Source organism: Trichosurus vulpecula, chromosome 7 (assembly GCF_011100635.1).
Source record: "Trichosurus vulpecula isolate mTriVul1 chromosome 7, mTriVul1.pri, whole genome shotgun sequence".
NCBI lineage: Eukaryota > Metazoa > Chordata > Mammalia > Diprotodontia > Phalangeridae > Trichosurus > Trichosurus vulpecula.
In genome coordinates this window covers 107,116,894-107,131,809 of record NC_050579.1, presented here as the reverse complement: position 1 = coordinate 107,131,809, position 14,916 = coordinate 107,116,894, and the positions used below count along the sequence as shown (strand labels likewise).

At 37.7% G+C, this 14,916-nt stretch overlaps 1 protein-coding gene across 2 annotated transcripts in view; it reads left to right on the top strand.

The window, feature by feature from the left end:
- The window catches only part of PCMT1 (protein-L-isoaspartate (D-aspartate) O-methyltransferase), a 47,635-nt gene extending 34,270 nt beyond the window's left edge, over positions 1 to 13,365 (top strand). Inside the window, exons 7-8 of one of the 2 annotated variants that reach the window (XM_036767674.1) lie at positions 6,724 to 6,893; positions 12,522 to 13,365. In XM_036767674.1, the coding sequence (XP_036623569.1) occupies positions 6,724 to 6,893; positions 12,522 to 12,534 (183 nt within the window). In that variant the 3' untranslated portion in view covers positions 12,535 to 13,365. Of the gene's footprint in view, positions 1 to 6,723; positions 6,941 to 12,521 lie in introns of both variants that reach the window. The other variant, XM_036767675.1, reaches the window with a different exon arrangement.
- The last annotated feature ends 1,551 nt before the right edge of the window (positions 13,366 to 14,916 follow it).

Below are 14,916 nucleotides of genomic sequence, written 5' to 3'. Positions count from 1 at the left end.
CTCTTAGTATTTAAAATATAGATTAATTTGACATTTAATCCTCTGTTTCACGTAATTTTTTATTGAAGTAATAATATTACCAATCAGTTCTTATTTTAACAATCTATTTCAAGTACTATTTGATAAAATCTCAACATAGCCCAGGAATTGTGATAGTCCCTTTAGCGTTCATTGTAAGGAGACTTTGTAAATTTTAAGGTGCTATATGTACTTCTGATTGTGCCAGTCAGAAACGGTTTGGCAATAATGATGATTAATATTTAAATAGAGTACTTGATCATTTACAAAACACTTTCCTTATTATTACTCTGCTTTGAGACTGAGGCTGAGAGGCTGGTTCCAGAAACAGGAATTTGAATTCAGGATTTCTGCCTTAAAGTGTCAGGCTTCTTCTGCTGTGCCATCCTGCATCTCACTCAGTATCTGCTGGGCACAGGTGTTGGAAACATAAAAGTATGTGGCTCTTGCCCTTCAGAAATTTACAGTTTAGATGGAAGACAAGACATTCATAGACAGGCCTGACCTTGTCTTTCCCTATTGCCTATGGGAGAAAATACTATTTCCTTCACTTGGCATTTCAGGCCCTCCGCAATCTAGTTCCCACCTATTTTTCCAGCCTTTTTTCATAGTATCCCCTTTAACAAACTACATTCTTACTAAATTCTTCAGACACTATACTTTCTCTACACTTGCTACCTCCTTTTACAGAAACCATACCTCATGCCTGTAGTAGGTAGTTCTCTCACATCTCTGCATTGTAGAAACCTCCCCTTTAAGGCTGAACTCATCAATCTCCTTCCTCCCCAGTTTCCTTCCCCGGTTCTTTGTGCTTTTCTCCCTCTTCAAGTTTCCTTGTACTTTATTTACTTATATTATACATATTGTTTTATCCCGGGGGATGTAAAGTGCTTGTGGACAGAGACTGTTGTGGTTTTTTTTGTTTGTTTTTTGGAGGGGGGAAGGCAGGGCAATTGGGGTTAAGTGACTTGCCCACGGTCACACTGTTGAGTGTCTGAGGCCGGATTTGAACTCAGGTCCTTCTGACTCCAGGGCCAGTGTTCTACTCACTGCACCACCTAGCTGCCCCTGAGACTGTTGTGGTTTTTTCCTTTGCCTTTGTATTCCCAGCCCCTAAAACAGTGCTATGAATTTCTTTTATATTCGACCTGTAATTTCATTGCTAAGGGAGCTGCCCCTGTGAGGAGACTGTTGTCAGCAGTTCTGAAATCTAAAGTCTTAGAGAGTTGCCCTGGGACACCGAGAAGTTGAGTGACTTTCTAAGGGTCACACAACTAGGATGTTTTAGTGCTAGAACTTGGCCCCAGGTGGGGCCCGACTTTGAGGCCAACTCTCTGTCCATAATGCTGGGCCAGCTCTTCACATGGTGAGTATGTAATAAATATTTGTGTGTCAACTAAAGACCATGGACAGTAAGTGCTACAGGCAGTTAGAGGAAAAAGATTCTTCTGGGCTGGGTGCAAGAGACTTGATGGAGGGAGGAGAAGGAGGAACTTGAATTGTATCTTGGTGGGTGGACAGGCAGAAGTATTGTAGGCATCCATCAACAAAAAGGCATGTATATCAGACATGTTTGCGGGAAATAGTTATTCTAATGGTGGTTTAAATGCTGCTATTTAATTTAATCACATTAATTAAACATTGGTAATACTTATAGTCACAGGTCTCTATTGTACTTTTTACCCTGGTGGCTAAGGTTGGAATTACATACAATTTGAGGTAGTCCTTGATGAATGGTGCCCAACACAAGGTTATTTGAACACTGAAAAAGTTTCTTCTGTGTAATATCATTCATTCGTTTGTGTGCATTGATACGTCTTGGTACTTAAGTGTAGTGTACTGGAAAGATCATTAGTTTGAGAATCAAGAGACCTGAATTTGAATGTGAACTTGGCCACTAAGTAACCTTGGGGAAGTCATTCCTCTTTGCACCTCAGTTTCCTTATCTAAAACGAAAGGGTTAAATTAGATGTGTAAACCTTGTTCCAATTCTAACATTGTGAATCTGTGAATTTGAACAATGTAACAACCCTTTAGAATTCCAAGAGCAGCTGATTAGGTTTTGTGGAGAAGTGCTAAAAATACCCTGACTTATCCTCTTCTGAGAAAGCGCCACAAATTATCCACCTTTACAACTGAGGCTCGATTTAGTGAAATTAGTTTTAAATTTAGTTCTGTTACTAGCCAATGTAAGTTTCAGAGTTGAGTGGTGTGGGCCTTGAGATGTCTTCAGTGCTTCGTCATGGGACTCTCAACCAGGAGACATTTTAGATACATAAGTCTCAATTGCTTTTTTGAAGGGGAGAAGGGACCAATGAGTAGTCCCAGACCAACCTCCTCAGGGTGCTGGGGCAGTCCCTATCTTGATTCCAGTTGCCGTTCAGCCATTTCAGTCGTGTCTGACTCTTTGTGATCCCACTTGGGGTTTTCTTGGCAATGATACTAGAGTGATTTACCATTTCCTTCTCCAGCTCATTCGACAGATGAGGAAACTGAGACAGACAGGGTTAAGTGACTTGCCCAGGGTCACACAGCCAGTAAGTGTCTGAAGCCAGATTTAAACTCAGGAAGATGAGTTTTCCTCACTCTAGGCTTGGCGCTCTATCCACTGAACAGCAACAACCACCTCCAGAAATTATTTTGCAAATATTTTGTGTTTAGTTTTCTATGTTCGTGTTATTCCCCTCCCTTAATCAATTACAGACTTCTTGAGGGCAGGGACTGTTGTCTTTTTGCCCTTCTACTCATAGTGTCCCTTAATCATAAGTGCTGTTAAATAGAGGGAAGGGAACATGCATTTATGTAGCACCTATTCTGTGCCAGGCACCAGGTGTGTGCTGTTTTTTACAGATGTCTTCACAACATCCATTGGAGGTAGGTGCTATTATTATCTCCATTTTATAGTTGAAGAAACTGAGGCAAACAGAGGTTAAATGACTTGCCAGAGTCACAAGAGATTATGTGTCTGAGGCCAAATTTGAACTCAGGTCTTTCTGATTCCAGGGCTGATGCTCTTTCCAGTGTGCCACCAACTGTCTCTAAATAAACAGTTTAGTAAAGAAAAAAGTGGTAAAAACCCAGTTGAAATGAGGATTTTAGAAATTAGGAAATCAGTGGTGTTTGTTGGAGGCTCTCTGGCTGTGTGGGTAGCTCCTTGTTTTACTCACATGGATTACTCTGTATCTGATAAATGAATCAAAATACACAGTGTTGAAGTGATAAAAATTATATAGTTGTACAAGCGTTCTTCCATGTGGTTCATATTGTTCATTCACATCTATGATTGCTTCATCATTCAGTCAGTAAACATCCCTAGCTAGGGATACACAAAGAGGCAAAAGACAGTCCTTGCCCTCAGGGAGCTTCCAGTCTAATGGAGGAAACAGCATGCAGACAAATGTATACTAAGTGAGCCAAACACAGTATAAATATGCAGTATAAATAGGAGATAATTAACAGAAGGAAAGTGCCATGTAGAGAGATCTTATTTTTATGTGCAGTCCTTATGCTAAGGAGTGATGATTGCTCTTCATTTTTTTCAACTCAAATCAATAAACATTAAGTATCTACTGCATGCACAGCACTGTGCTAAGTGCAGGGGGGACCCAGAGGCAAAATAAAAATATTCCCTGTCCTCAAGGAGTTTACATTCTCCTTGGGGGAAACAACATGGGCTGCACACAGAAAAACAAAATATATACCAAGTAATTTGGGAGCCTCAGGGATGGAAATGATAACTGAGGAACTGGGACAGTACTTACCTGAACCTTGAATAGAATTTAGGGATTCCAAGAAGTAGAATTGAGGAGGAAAATGATTCCAGAAATGGCAGGAGATAGCCTGTGCAACAGGAAATGTGGTACCGAATTCAGGAAACATGTATACATATATACCTGTTTGGCTAGAACATAGTGTGTGAAGGAGGATTATGGGAAATAAATTTGAAACTTTGTGATGAAGCTCTGGAAGCATGGTCAGACCTGTGTCTTGGGAATATTAATAATTTGACATCTAGATTGTGGTTTAGAAAGAGGAAAGCCTAGAAGCATGGAAACCAAAGAAGTAGCCCTGGTGAGAGGTGATGAGGGCTTGAACTGGAAATGGTGTCTGTGTGAGTGAAGTAATGGAACCAGCATTTACCATTATATTTGACTTAGATTCTTGCTGCCTTCTGTTGTTGACTTCATTCACAATATGTGCAGTTGTTGTGTGCATTTTTCTTTTTGTTCTCCTACCTCTGCCCTATATTGATTCATGCAAGTCTCATATTTTTCTGACATTTTTATAGTTGTTTCATCATTTTGGTTGGCAGCTGTCGTGGGGGGTAAAAGACCAACACAAGCCCAACAACAAGAATGCTGCCTAAGCCTAGGTTCTTTTGATCTGCTTTACTAAGGAAAACAATGTTAAGGGGTTAACAAGCTTACTTTAATTCAGCATACAAATACCATTCACTTAATTCAGGGGAAAAAGCCAGCACCCTGAACTTCAGAGCAAATACAAACAAATTATAAACATCCACAGACAGACCAAATACAATTCATAGTTACCAACATCTGGGTTCAGCCCAGGAGCTCATAACAAGGGCTGACCCAGAGTCATGCGCACCACCATGGCTGTGGGTAAGAGCTCCAGAAAAGAGAAAGCTAACCCCTGGCTTTATGTCTTTTTCAGGGTCAAGGGTGAGTGACACATGCAACTCACCCATGTGACCTGAAATCTGCACAAAGAGGAGACTTAAAAGCCTCTGATGTCCCAGACATGCCAACCCATGTAAACTAGGCCCTCCCCTGAGGCAAGGAGATCACCAAAGACTCCCAATCTAATCAAGGAAACAAAGGCCAAACTCTTCAAGGGCACTTGGTTGAACTGAGTGCTAAGAGCCCATTTTGATTGCCAACACAATAGTCATGGTTCCTTATAGTACAGTAGTATTCCATTTTGTAACTGTATCACAGTTTGTTCAACCATTCCCCCCAAATGGGTGCGTGTGATCTATTTCTTTTTGCTCTTGCAGAGTATTGTATTGCTATGAATATTTTGTTATATTTGGAACCTTTTAGTCACTTGCTTCCTGTGACAAGGGATAGAGTGTCTCTGGATCAGAGGGTGTGAACAATTTAATGAACTTTTCTTCCGTAACGCCAGTCTGTTTCCTGAACAGTGTCACTAATTGAACAGTCTGCCAACAGTTTATTAGTATGTTTTATCTTCCCACAGCCGCAGTATCAAATACTTCCATCTTTTAGGTGTAAGGCAGTACATCCAGTGTTGTTTTAAGTTGTATTTATCTTGTGACTAAAGACTTTTATTAAAGTACTTTTTTTTACATATGGTGGTTGACAGCATTTCTTTTACAAACTGTCCATATCCTTGAGGACTCTGCTATTGGACGATGACTTAGTTACGCATGTGTTCATTCTCTGTAGAGCTTAGATGTCAGGCTTTGACTGGATGTTTAATGCAAAGATTTTTTTCCCCCAATCCATAACTTTTTTCTTCTAGCTGCATAGATTTTGTTTGTGTAAACACACAAACAAAAAGTTTTTTGGGGGAGGGGTGTAGCTTTGCCAAAAATTTGATTTAATCCAGGTAGGGAACTCCCAGTGAAGAAACTCCATCCATTGGTACAAACTCTAACTTGTTTGCACAACTGGACCTATATTAGAGAGTGGTCCAGCACATCGGAAGTTATGTAAATTGCCAGTGGTTGCACAACCACCCAGCTCTTTGTTGACCCCAAGGCCAGGCCTTGTCTGTTAGGCCAGGCTGCCTCTTCTGGTTTGATATGATCAAAATTGTCTGTTCTGTCTTTTACAGTATCCATTATTCCTTGTCTGGTTTTGTATTTTTCTTCTTGTCATACTTGTGAAATATAGGATCTTCCATCTTATTTTTAATATATGATGTTTTATATTTAGCTAGTTTATCCCTTTGAAATTTGAGGTACATTGTATAAAACATTAGTATAAAACCGGTGTTCTGAACTTGGGGTCTGTTTTAATATCTTGACAACTGCATTTCTATAAAATCTATAATCCTATGTATTGTGTTTTATACATTTAAAAACATTATTATGAGAAAGGGGGTTTGTACTCTTTACCAAACTACAAAGGCATCCATGACATTAAAAAGGTTAAGAGCTCCTGTTCTAAATTTACCTTCTGCCAACTTTTCCTAGTTTTTTCAGAAGTTTCCCTTCCGTAAAGATGGGGCGGGGGGAGGGCAGAATTTAGATGAGAGAGTCTCAGAGTCCCTCTTTGTCTTTCTGATCTGACCAGACTGTATTGGGTGCCTAGTTTTCTAGTTTGGGGATTAAGATTTCTGTGGCAGCTTCAGTTTTATATTTGAACAACCGTTTCTGTCTATATCCATGTGTCTTGGGGCCCCAGAACTATCTTTCAGCTTCAGACACTTAAAGGCTCAAAGTACTTCAAATGAGCTGACCAGTGCTTGCATTGCCCAGAGATTCATAGACGTACAGTTTTGTAGTTTATGCCAGGATATTTAGCTTTTCCCTAAAGGGTATCAGTTGGTATACTTGAAAACCATTATCTTAAATCTCTAATTTATAAAAAAAAACAACCCAAGCCTTTGTATGTGGTTTGTATGAAATGCTTACAGACGTAGTAGATGGGCAGTTTTAAAAAGGTGATTGTTAATATCAAATAGATAACTCATGGTTTTATTTTTACTTTATTTTAGCTAATAGATCAGTTGAAGCCTGGTGGAAGATTGATTTTACCAGTTGGTCCTGCAGGTGGAAACCAGATGCTGGAACAGTATGACAAACTACAAGATGGCAGCGTCAAAATGAAACCTCTGATGGGGGTGATATACGTGCCTTTAACAGATAAAGAGAAGCAGTGGTCCAGGTGGAAGTGATTATCAATTCCACTCTTTCTTCTTCCACACGTACAAGGTGAAAGGGTGTGGATTTTAAGCAGTTAGACTACAAGGGCTACTTTGGTCACCTTTCTGCTGCTCCATGCTTTGCAAAGTGGTCCTCTTCATTATGACATCATGAATTTGTTACATTAAAAACGGAGAAAAATCATTGCATGGTCTGCACTTCTTTTGTTTACCTCATAGTTTTGGCAAGTTGGGGAAGGGATGTGAGGGCACAGTGGGATTTCTGCAGATACCTTTTAGAGGCTTCGTGTTTCCTTGGAGTTCAGTTAAGTGCTGTAGTGGAGTCAAGCGCAAGGCTGGTTGAGCTTTGTTATCAGATATCATAGGCTTTATCAAGTTTGTTTCTAGGTTATTTTGGTTTTGACATAGTAAGCTATGTTTTAAAAATCAGTAAATAAAATGATTATTTTAATAATAATAGCCACTTATATAGTGTTTTAAGGTTTGCTTAGTACAAACCTTAAATATACAGTATTCTTCACGACAACCCTGAGAAGTAGGTCATATAAATTTGACTTCCCCTACTTTACAGATAAAGAATGGAGGTTCTGAGAGGTGAGATGATTTATCCATGATCCCAGGGTCAGAGTGCAGGCCGCTTGACCCTCGTCCAGCTCTCTGTCCCCTCAGCTCTGCTGCTCAGGGCTCCTGGCTCAAACAGAGTGAGCCATCAGTTTGGCTTGAGTCAGTGCTGAATCTCCGTAAAAGAGCCAAAAGCCCAATTCATCCCTGCCTGTGTCCGGAGTTTGTAGTTCTGGCATAGCCACCATGAACTGCTTTGGTTTCCTCACCTGGGTGTGGTTAGAATAACCTTGCCTTGAATTACAGCCCAGACTGATGCCAGGCCTGAGAAGAATAACACTTCATCAGTAGCCCTGCCGCTGTTGACAGTTGTACTATGCTCGATAGATCATATAACTATACAAACGAGCCTGTCTGTAGTTCCGCTTGGTCCCAGTGTATAATGTAGCTGTGGAGTTCAGTAAGAACTAAAACATGCACGTATTGCCCTCATCAAATCACTGAAACTTGATAATGAGTAGCATTTTGGTGTTCATTAGTCACAAAAACAGTTTTCAGTGTTTTGTCTCAGGGAGACTCGCACACTTAATACTTTGCTCTCTAGAATTTTAAGAAGACACTACAATTTTTCAAAGAGAATATATATATTTCTTAGTGTCTTTTATTAGCTTTTACTATTTTGAAAAATCCTGAACTTCAGGAGTTAGAGTATTATTTGCTTACTACAGAAAACTTCTGTATCTCTTGGGAATATTTTTTTTTTCAGTTCCCTGTGTGTTTTGTTTTATTTTATTTCCACTTAATAGAATTTAATTTTTCCAATTATGTGTAAAGATAGTTTTCAACATTCATTTGTATAAGATTTTAAATTCCAAATTTTTATCCTTCCCTCTCTCCCTTCCTCCCTTCTCCATGACAGCAAGCAATATGATATAGGTTATACATATACAATAATGTTAAATATATTTTGGGGAATAATTTTTAAGAATTATGGTTTATTTGAAGTGCATTTTCTTGAAACCAAAGCTGTAGATCAAGATACAATATAGTATAAATATAAATTTGGAATTCAGACTATAATACAAAGATAAAATTAAACCTACAGATTGTATTCTGTGGGTTAAGCAAAAAAGAGGTTTTTTCTTTTAGTTTGTATTTTTGAGGGGATAATATTACAAAACAAAATAATTCAGAAGTATTGAGAACAGTGAATTTGTTGTCTATATTGGTGTCCAAAAGCCCATGCTTCCTTTCAAAATCTAGGTCTGGAACAAACCTAGATAGGTCATCCAGTTGGTTTTTTCCCCTTCCTGTTTCTCTTCAGGCAGAGCCACATTTGAACCATCCTTGTCAGATAAGGATTTACCCTATTTTAAAAAGATATTCTCAAGAAAGAGTGCTTGTTAACCCTCTTTTGGACTTTAGTGTTTAGCAACCTTCCCTGTGAAATTTTTTTTAAGTTTTTATGTGGTTTAAAGTTCATGGACTTTTAAAAAGTGCAACTTTTTTCCTTTAAACATAACCATTTCTATGTTTGTATTCTCTTTCTTCCCACTGACCTAGTGAATTCCCTCTTTATAACCAAGAAAAACAGTTCAGCACCAATGCAAGGACAGTATCTAACAGCATATGTCCACACCATTCTGCACCCGTGGTCCCCCAGCCCTCCAACAAAGGGAGGTAGAGGTGCATATCCTTTGCTGTGAGACCAAGATTGGTTATTATAATCACACAACATTTGGCTGCTTCTGCTCTGGTTTTGATGAAACTTACTTGTATTTTCTTCATGGAGACTGAAAAGAGTTAAAAACCGTCCTTTGGTTGCTCTAGCGCCCTCTGTATTCCTGCAAATGATTCGTTTAGTCCTTTAGCAATTTCTTCTCCAGGTTATTGCAGCTACCTTTTAAAATCTTCCTCAAGCTGAGTGCAGTAATCATTTTCATTCCCTTTTGGAACCTTTTTCACATTTTCTACATATAAGTAGTAGAGAACCAGATGGAGTACTCTAGGGAGTACTGATGTTATTGTTCCATGCTTTAATTTGAGTCCTGGGCCACCACTAATTTAGCACAATAACCTTAAGTTCCTCCTTTCTGTAAACCTGTTTCCCAGTAGCCATAATACATAATAACGAGATATGATGTTGTTACTTAAGTGTAGTACTTAGCACACTGGCTTGCCCATAGTAGGTGCTTAATAAATACTTATTCACATCTCTCCCCTTCTCTACCTGCAGCTGGTGGCTCAGTGGATAGAGTTCTGGGTCTGGAATCAGGAAGACTTGAGTTCAGATTCAACCTCAGACACTTACTAGTTGTGGGACCCTGGGCAAGTCACTTAACCTCTGCTGCCTCATTTTCTTCATCTGTAAAATGAGGATGATAATAGCAGCTACCATTCAGGGAATGCTTATTCCCTTCTCCCCTACCAACTTCACTGGATTGTTTGTATTAAATGAGAATGTATGTCAAGGACTTTAATTATAAAGTGCTATATAGATGTAAGTTATTATTACTCTTAATAATCTAAAGAGTATCTTACCTTTTAGAAACTTTATCGGGAGGCCCAAGTCAAGGGAATTCTGATGCCTACCTAGGGAATACTGTTAGAGGGAAAAACAGAAGCTAAAAAAACCACATAATTCAAGCTCTGTGTGTTGAAAGATGCCCCCTGGGTTTTTGGTTCATTATTAGAGGAAAGGCATGCCAAATTAGGAGGGTTTCTAGTTCAGAGTCCTTAACACATTTAGCCTTACTTCCATTTTTCTCAAACTGAGATTTAAAATGAAATGCCATGCTAAGCAGAAATTATTGTTTTGTTAATTATTTAGACCTGTTCCTGGGTTGAAAAAGTAAGGGGTCCGTCTTGGTGATCTAACTCCGAATTACAAATTCATAGAGTGCAAACAGCATTTCTTCTAAACCTCTACTCTCCTCACTGAACTATACAGTTAATAGACAAGAGTTATTGACCAGCCCAAGAGCAGTTTTTTCATTGTTGTTATTCTCAGTTTAGGAATGCTTTCTACTTCTTTTGGATTTCCACATAATGGATGATGATCCAGTGTTTTGCAAAGGGTGGATCCTGAGAAAATACTGTTTCAACTGGAAGAATTAAATACATGCATTAGTTTTACCATGACTTTCTGGTTAAGGGGCTTTTTATATTTTTTTTCCTTGATACACTATTTAATGCTGAATGTTTTAATTTCTTGGACTTTTAAGGGCCCCGTAAAGATGCAAAGTATAATTAATTAACCTGATATATTTTACATTTGTGACAGTTTTTAAAAACCTTTAAAATTTTAGAAAATATTTGAACTATTAATGAAGAAATAAAAAAAAACTGCATACAAACACATCTGACAAAATATCAAGAAATTTGTCCCAAAATCACTGCAAGGGCATTATATGGTAAGCCATATAAAATAGTGGCAAATACCACATAAAACCTTCTACCTAGCTCCGTAGAAATCTTTATTTTAGTATTGAGATGTTTCAGAATGAGAATTGATATAAGTTTATTCTTAAAATAGAGGCTATTTGGATGTACTACTTTACCAAATGTGCTTTGTAGGTATTGAAACATTTTTAGTGGTTATGAATGCCCTTTAATATCTAGATAGAATTTATTTAACTTTTTCAAAGCATCTGTTGGGATGAATTTGTTTTTTATTTTTTTAGTTTAACAGACAAGCATTTTAGCTGTATAATATGCTAGAATATTGGTGCATGTTAATCTAAAAAATTACCATTTGTATCTTAATGTGAATATCTTCAGATTTTATATGTCTCTAGCATGTTATGATGGTGTCACCTTGCCTTTTAAATACACTCTTTGAAGTTTAAGTATTCTTTCATGTCTACATGCATGCATATGTTTGTGTGATGATGTATAACAGGGCTGTCTAAAATGCGGCCCACCTACAAGCAAGCTGAGCTACCACAGAGCTCTCACTAAAATGGCAAATCAAAATATATTGCCTATTGTTTCAATAAAAACCTAAGGTTGGACAGCCCTGATGTATAAGCTTAATGAGCTATTTATCTTGATATCAGTTCTTTTAATTAAAATATCTCATGCTTCTGGCGCTGAAAATGGAATATTGTTAACCATAGAAATAATAGAAATTGGAGCCGATATTTTATTAGGGAGCAGATAATTAGTACCTTACTCCAAGACAAGATAAAATTATGTATAAAAGAAAAGCCATTTTTTCCATTTAAATATTTTTGGTCATTATTTAAGAAATTTTAAAAAATTGAGGCAGCTGATATGTTATTTCACGATCACATAGAATAAACCTACTTGAATGAAAAAATATTATCTATTTACACTTTTAAAAATAATAATAACTTTAGTATTCTGGTCACTTGGCTATCTGTCAAAATATAAGGCCATTAGAAAGAGGCTTTTCTGATAGTTCCATTTTATATTGCATTTTTTATTCCTTCCTTCCTTCGTCTCACTGGCAGTGTTGGAGGCACAGTGCTGTACCAGGCTGAATGAGCAATTTCTTTTTGTAGCTGATAAAGCAGCTTTATGAAATCAGCTGACAGGTATATTATATGTACGGCTTGGGTTTAGGAGACCCATTCAGCATTGGCCACAGGACCTTATAAGTTAAAGCCAAATTAAACCTTTAGTTTGAAAGAGGTCTTATTTTAGGGACTTTAAACAATAACCAAAGGCTAATTGAATTCTAGTTATACAAGTTTACCACCTTTAGAATAAAAGACATCGGCAAGATTACAGTCTATGGCAGATGGTTACGTTGTCTCTCAATTCATGGTCTTGGTGGAACAAAGTTACTGTATTTATAAAAGTCAAAAGACTAAGGGCGCTTGAGTTTCACATTTTACTCTGGACTAGCACAAAAGATATTTGAGATGGCTGACATTCATTTTGCTTTGGCTTGAAGTTAAGGCATATGGGCTTTCTTAATCTTTTTTTTAATCATTTTGTTATTCCTGGGGACTGGTGCATATCTATTAATAACTGCACCTAAAACATGAGAAGGCCATACACTTTGGAATTAGTAACTGTCTTTTTTTTTTTTCCCCCTGCAGGGATGAATTGTAAAAGCTACATCAACTTGACCCGAATATAATATTACAGTGGATCGCTCATCTCCTGTTCTAAGAGCTTTTTGAAAACCAACAGCATCACAACCTGTTTCAGACTTTGTCACATTGTTATAATCAGCATGAAAATGCGTTGTTTTGTGGGGTTTCCAGTTCTTTTAAAGAAGCACAGAGTCAATCTGGTAGAGAAGGAGGCAGAGTACACATTTGTGCATTGTTTCTTTTAATATGCCTGCATTTTATGTTCATCTATTTAAAGAAGGGGATTTCTGCAAATCATGAAAAACATAGCTTGTGAATTCCAATACTGACTTTGGCTGGGGGGGTGGGGCGGCGGTGGGGTTTCTCTCTTCTCGGGTCCTTAATTTAGCTCCAGTATATTCGTTGATCAGGTTGCTTCTGTGCATCTAATGACACTATTTACAACATCAGGTTTTCTGTGTTCAGATGTCTGTTAGATGCTATTAAGAAAATAGAGATGAGCTTCCTTTTTAAAGCTTTTGACGTGGTGTCATAGAATAGCATGTAGTAGATACAATCAATCAGCTGCTTTGTTACCTTTAAAACCAGGCATTTGTACATATGAAACTTGAAGAGATCAGAGGTGATATCTCTTATATTGGCTGTTCAGATTGGACATGACGTACATAGTTTCCCCATGATCCTCTTTTGAAATGACCGGAGACTTGTAGCTCAGTATTGTTTTTCCTGTTTGTAATTCACTGCTGATAATGTATATGAATTTAACATGCTGTGTAAGCTGTGTCCTAGTTACTGAACAGTTTATGCAGTGCTGCTTTGCCAAATAAAGTTAAAAGCAAAAACACAATTGGTGATGGGGTATTTTTGGTTTTATTTTTAGTTCTGAATTCTCTCCCTCCCTCTCTACCCCTCCTCACCCATTGGGAAGGCAAGAAAAACAAAACCTATTATAAATATGTGTAGTTGTGTAAATGCCAAATTTGCCATGTCCTTTCCTCCTTCCCACCCCCCATTAAGAAAGGAAAAGAAAATTTGGTTCAGCCTGAACTCTAATCCGTCCATCAGCTCTTTATCTGGTAACATGTTTCATCATGAGTCCTTAGGAATTGTGCTTGGTCATTGAATTGGTCAGAGTTACTAAGCCTTTCAAAAGTTGATTATAATATTGCTGTTTCTATATAAATTGTTCTCCTGGTTCTGCCCACTCCACTTGGTATCATTTCATTCTAGTTTTCCCAGGTTTTTCTGAAACCATCCCATTCATCACTTAGCACAATAGTATTCCATCACCTTCATAGACTGTAACTTGTTCAGGCTTTCCCCAATTAATAGGAACCCACACACTTTGCAATTCTCTTCCTTGATGTGATGTTTTCAAATGAAAGAGAAGTGTATCCTTATCAGAAAGACTGATTAAATACTTGAAATAATACTTGAATACAAGTTACCTTCTAAGGGGCATTAAAAGTTTACAAATATTTTAGGAGTGTTTTCTAAAATTCTAAAAAAAAAAAAAAAAGCAAATAGCATCATACAGCTACATCTGGAAGCGATCTTTGAGACCATTTAGTCAAAAGCGCCATTTTAAAGTTAAGGAAAAAAATTTAGGGAGGTTATAACTTAACCATGTTGGTCATGTAGATGAGTGTCAGAGGTTGGATTGGAACTCAGGTCCTCTGACTCCAGATCCCATATTATTACTGCTATGCTAGGTTGCTAGCATTAGTATCATATTTTTATGGCATATGAGATACTTAGGTGGTTGTCCTAATGGAGAGTATCTGTAGTTTAGGAAAGAATTTGATATGTAGCAGATTGATACCTCTACTGGGAACAAGTTTATCAACATGTTAAATTTAAAAGTAGATTTCCAGGAAGGGATAAAACTTTACCATTTTATTTAAATGTCCTAGTTTTACACATTTTAGAGTAGTAGCCTTTAACATATCTGAGTGTCAGAAACAAAGGTACCCTCAACCCAGAAAGAATAGGATGAACCCAATATCTACCTTCCTTATGCCATGGGGGCCAGCACTTTGGAACTCTGACAGACATGGGGCTTCTTGAGGTGGGTAATCCCATTATTTTCCAGCTTTCTGTAGTCTGTTTCAGGGCTGTCCAACCATAGGTTTTTATTGAAACAGTAGACAGTATATTTTGATTTGCTTTGAGAGCTTTGCGGTAGTTCAGCTTCATTTACCAAATCATTTATGTAAATTTCTATGCTTGTAGGCGGGCCTTATTTTGGACAGCCCTGGTCTATTTGTTCTTAATCTTTTTTATGTTATAGACCCCTACTCAGAATAATACTTTTAAATGCATAGAATACATAGAATCATAAAGAATAACTTCTATTGAAATACTAAAAAGCCAAACTTACAGACCACAGGCTAAGAAT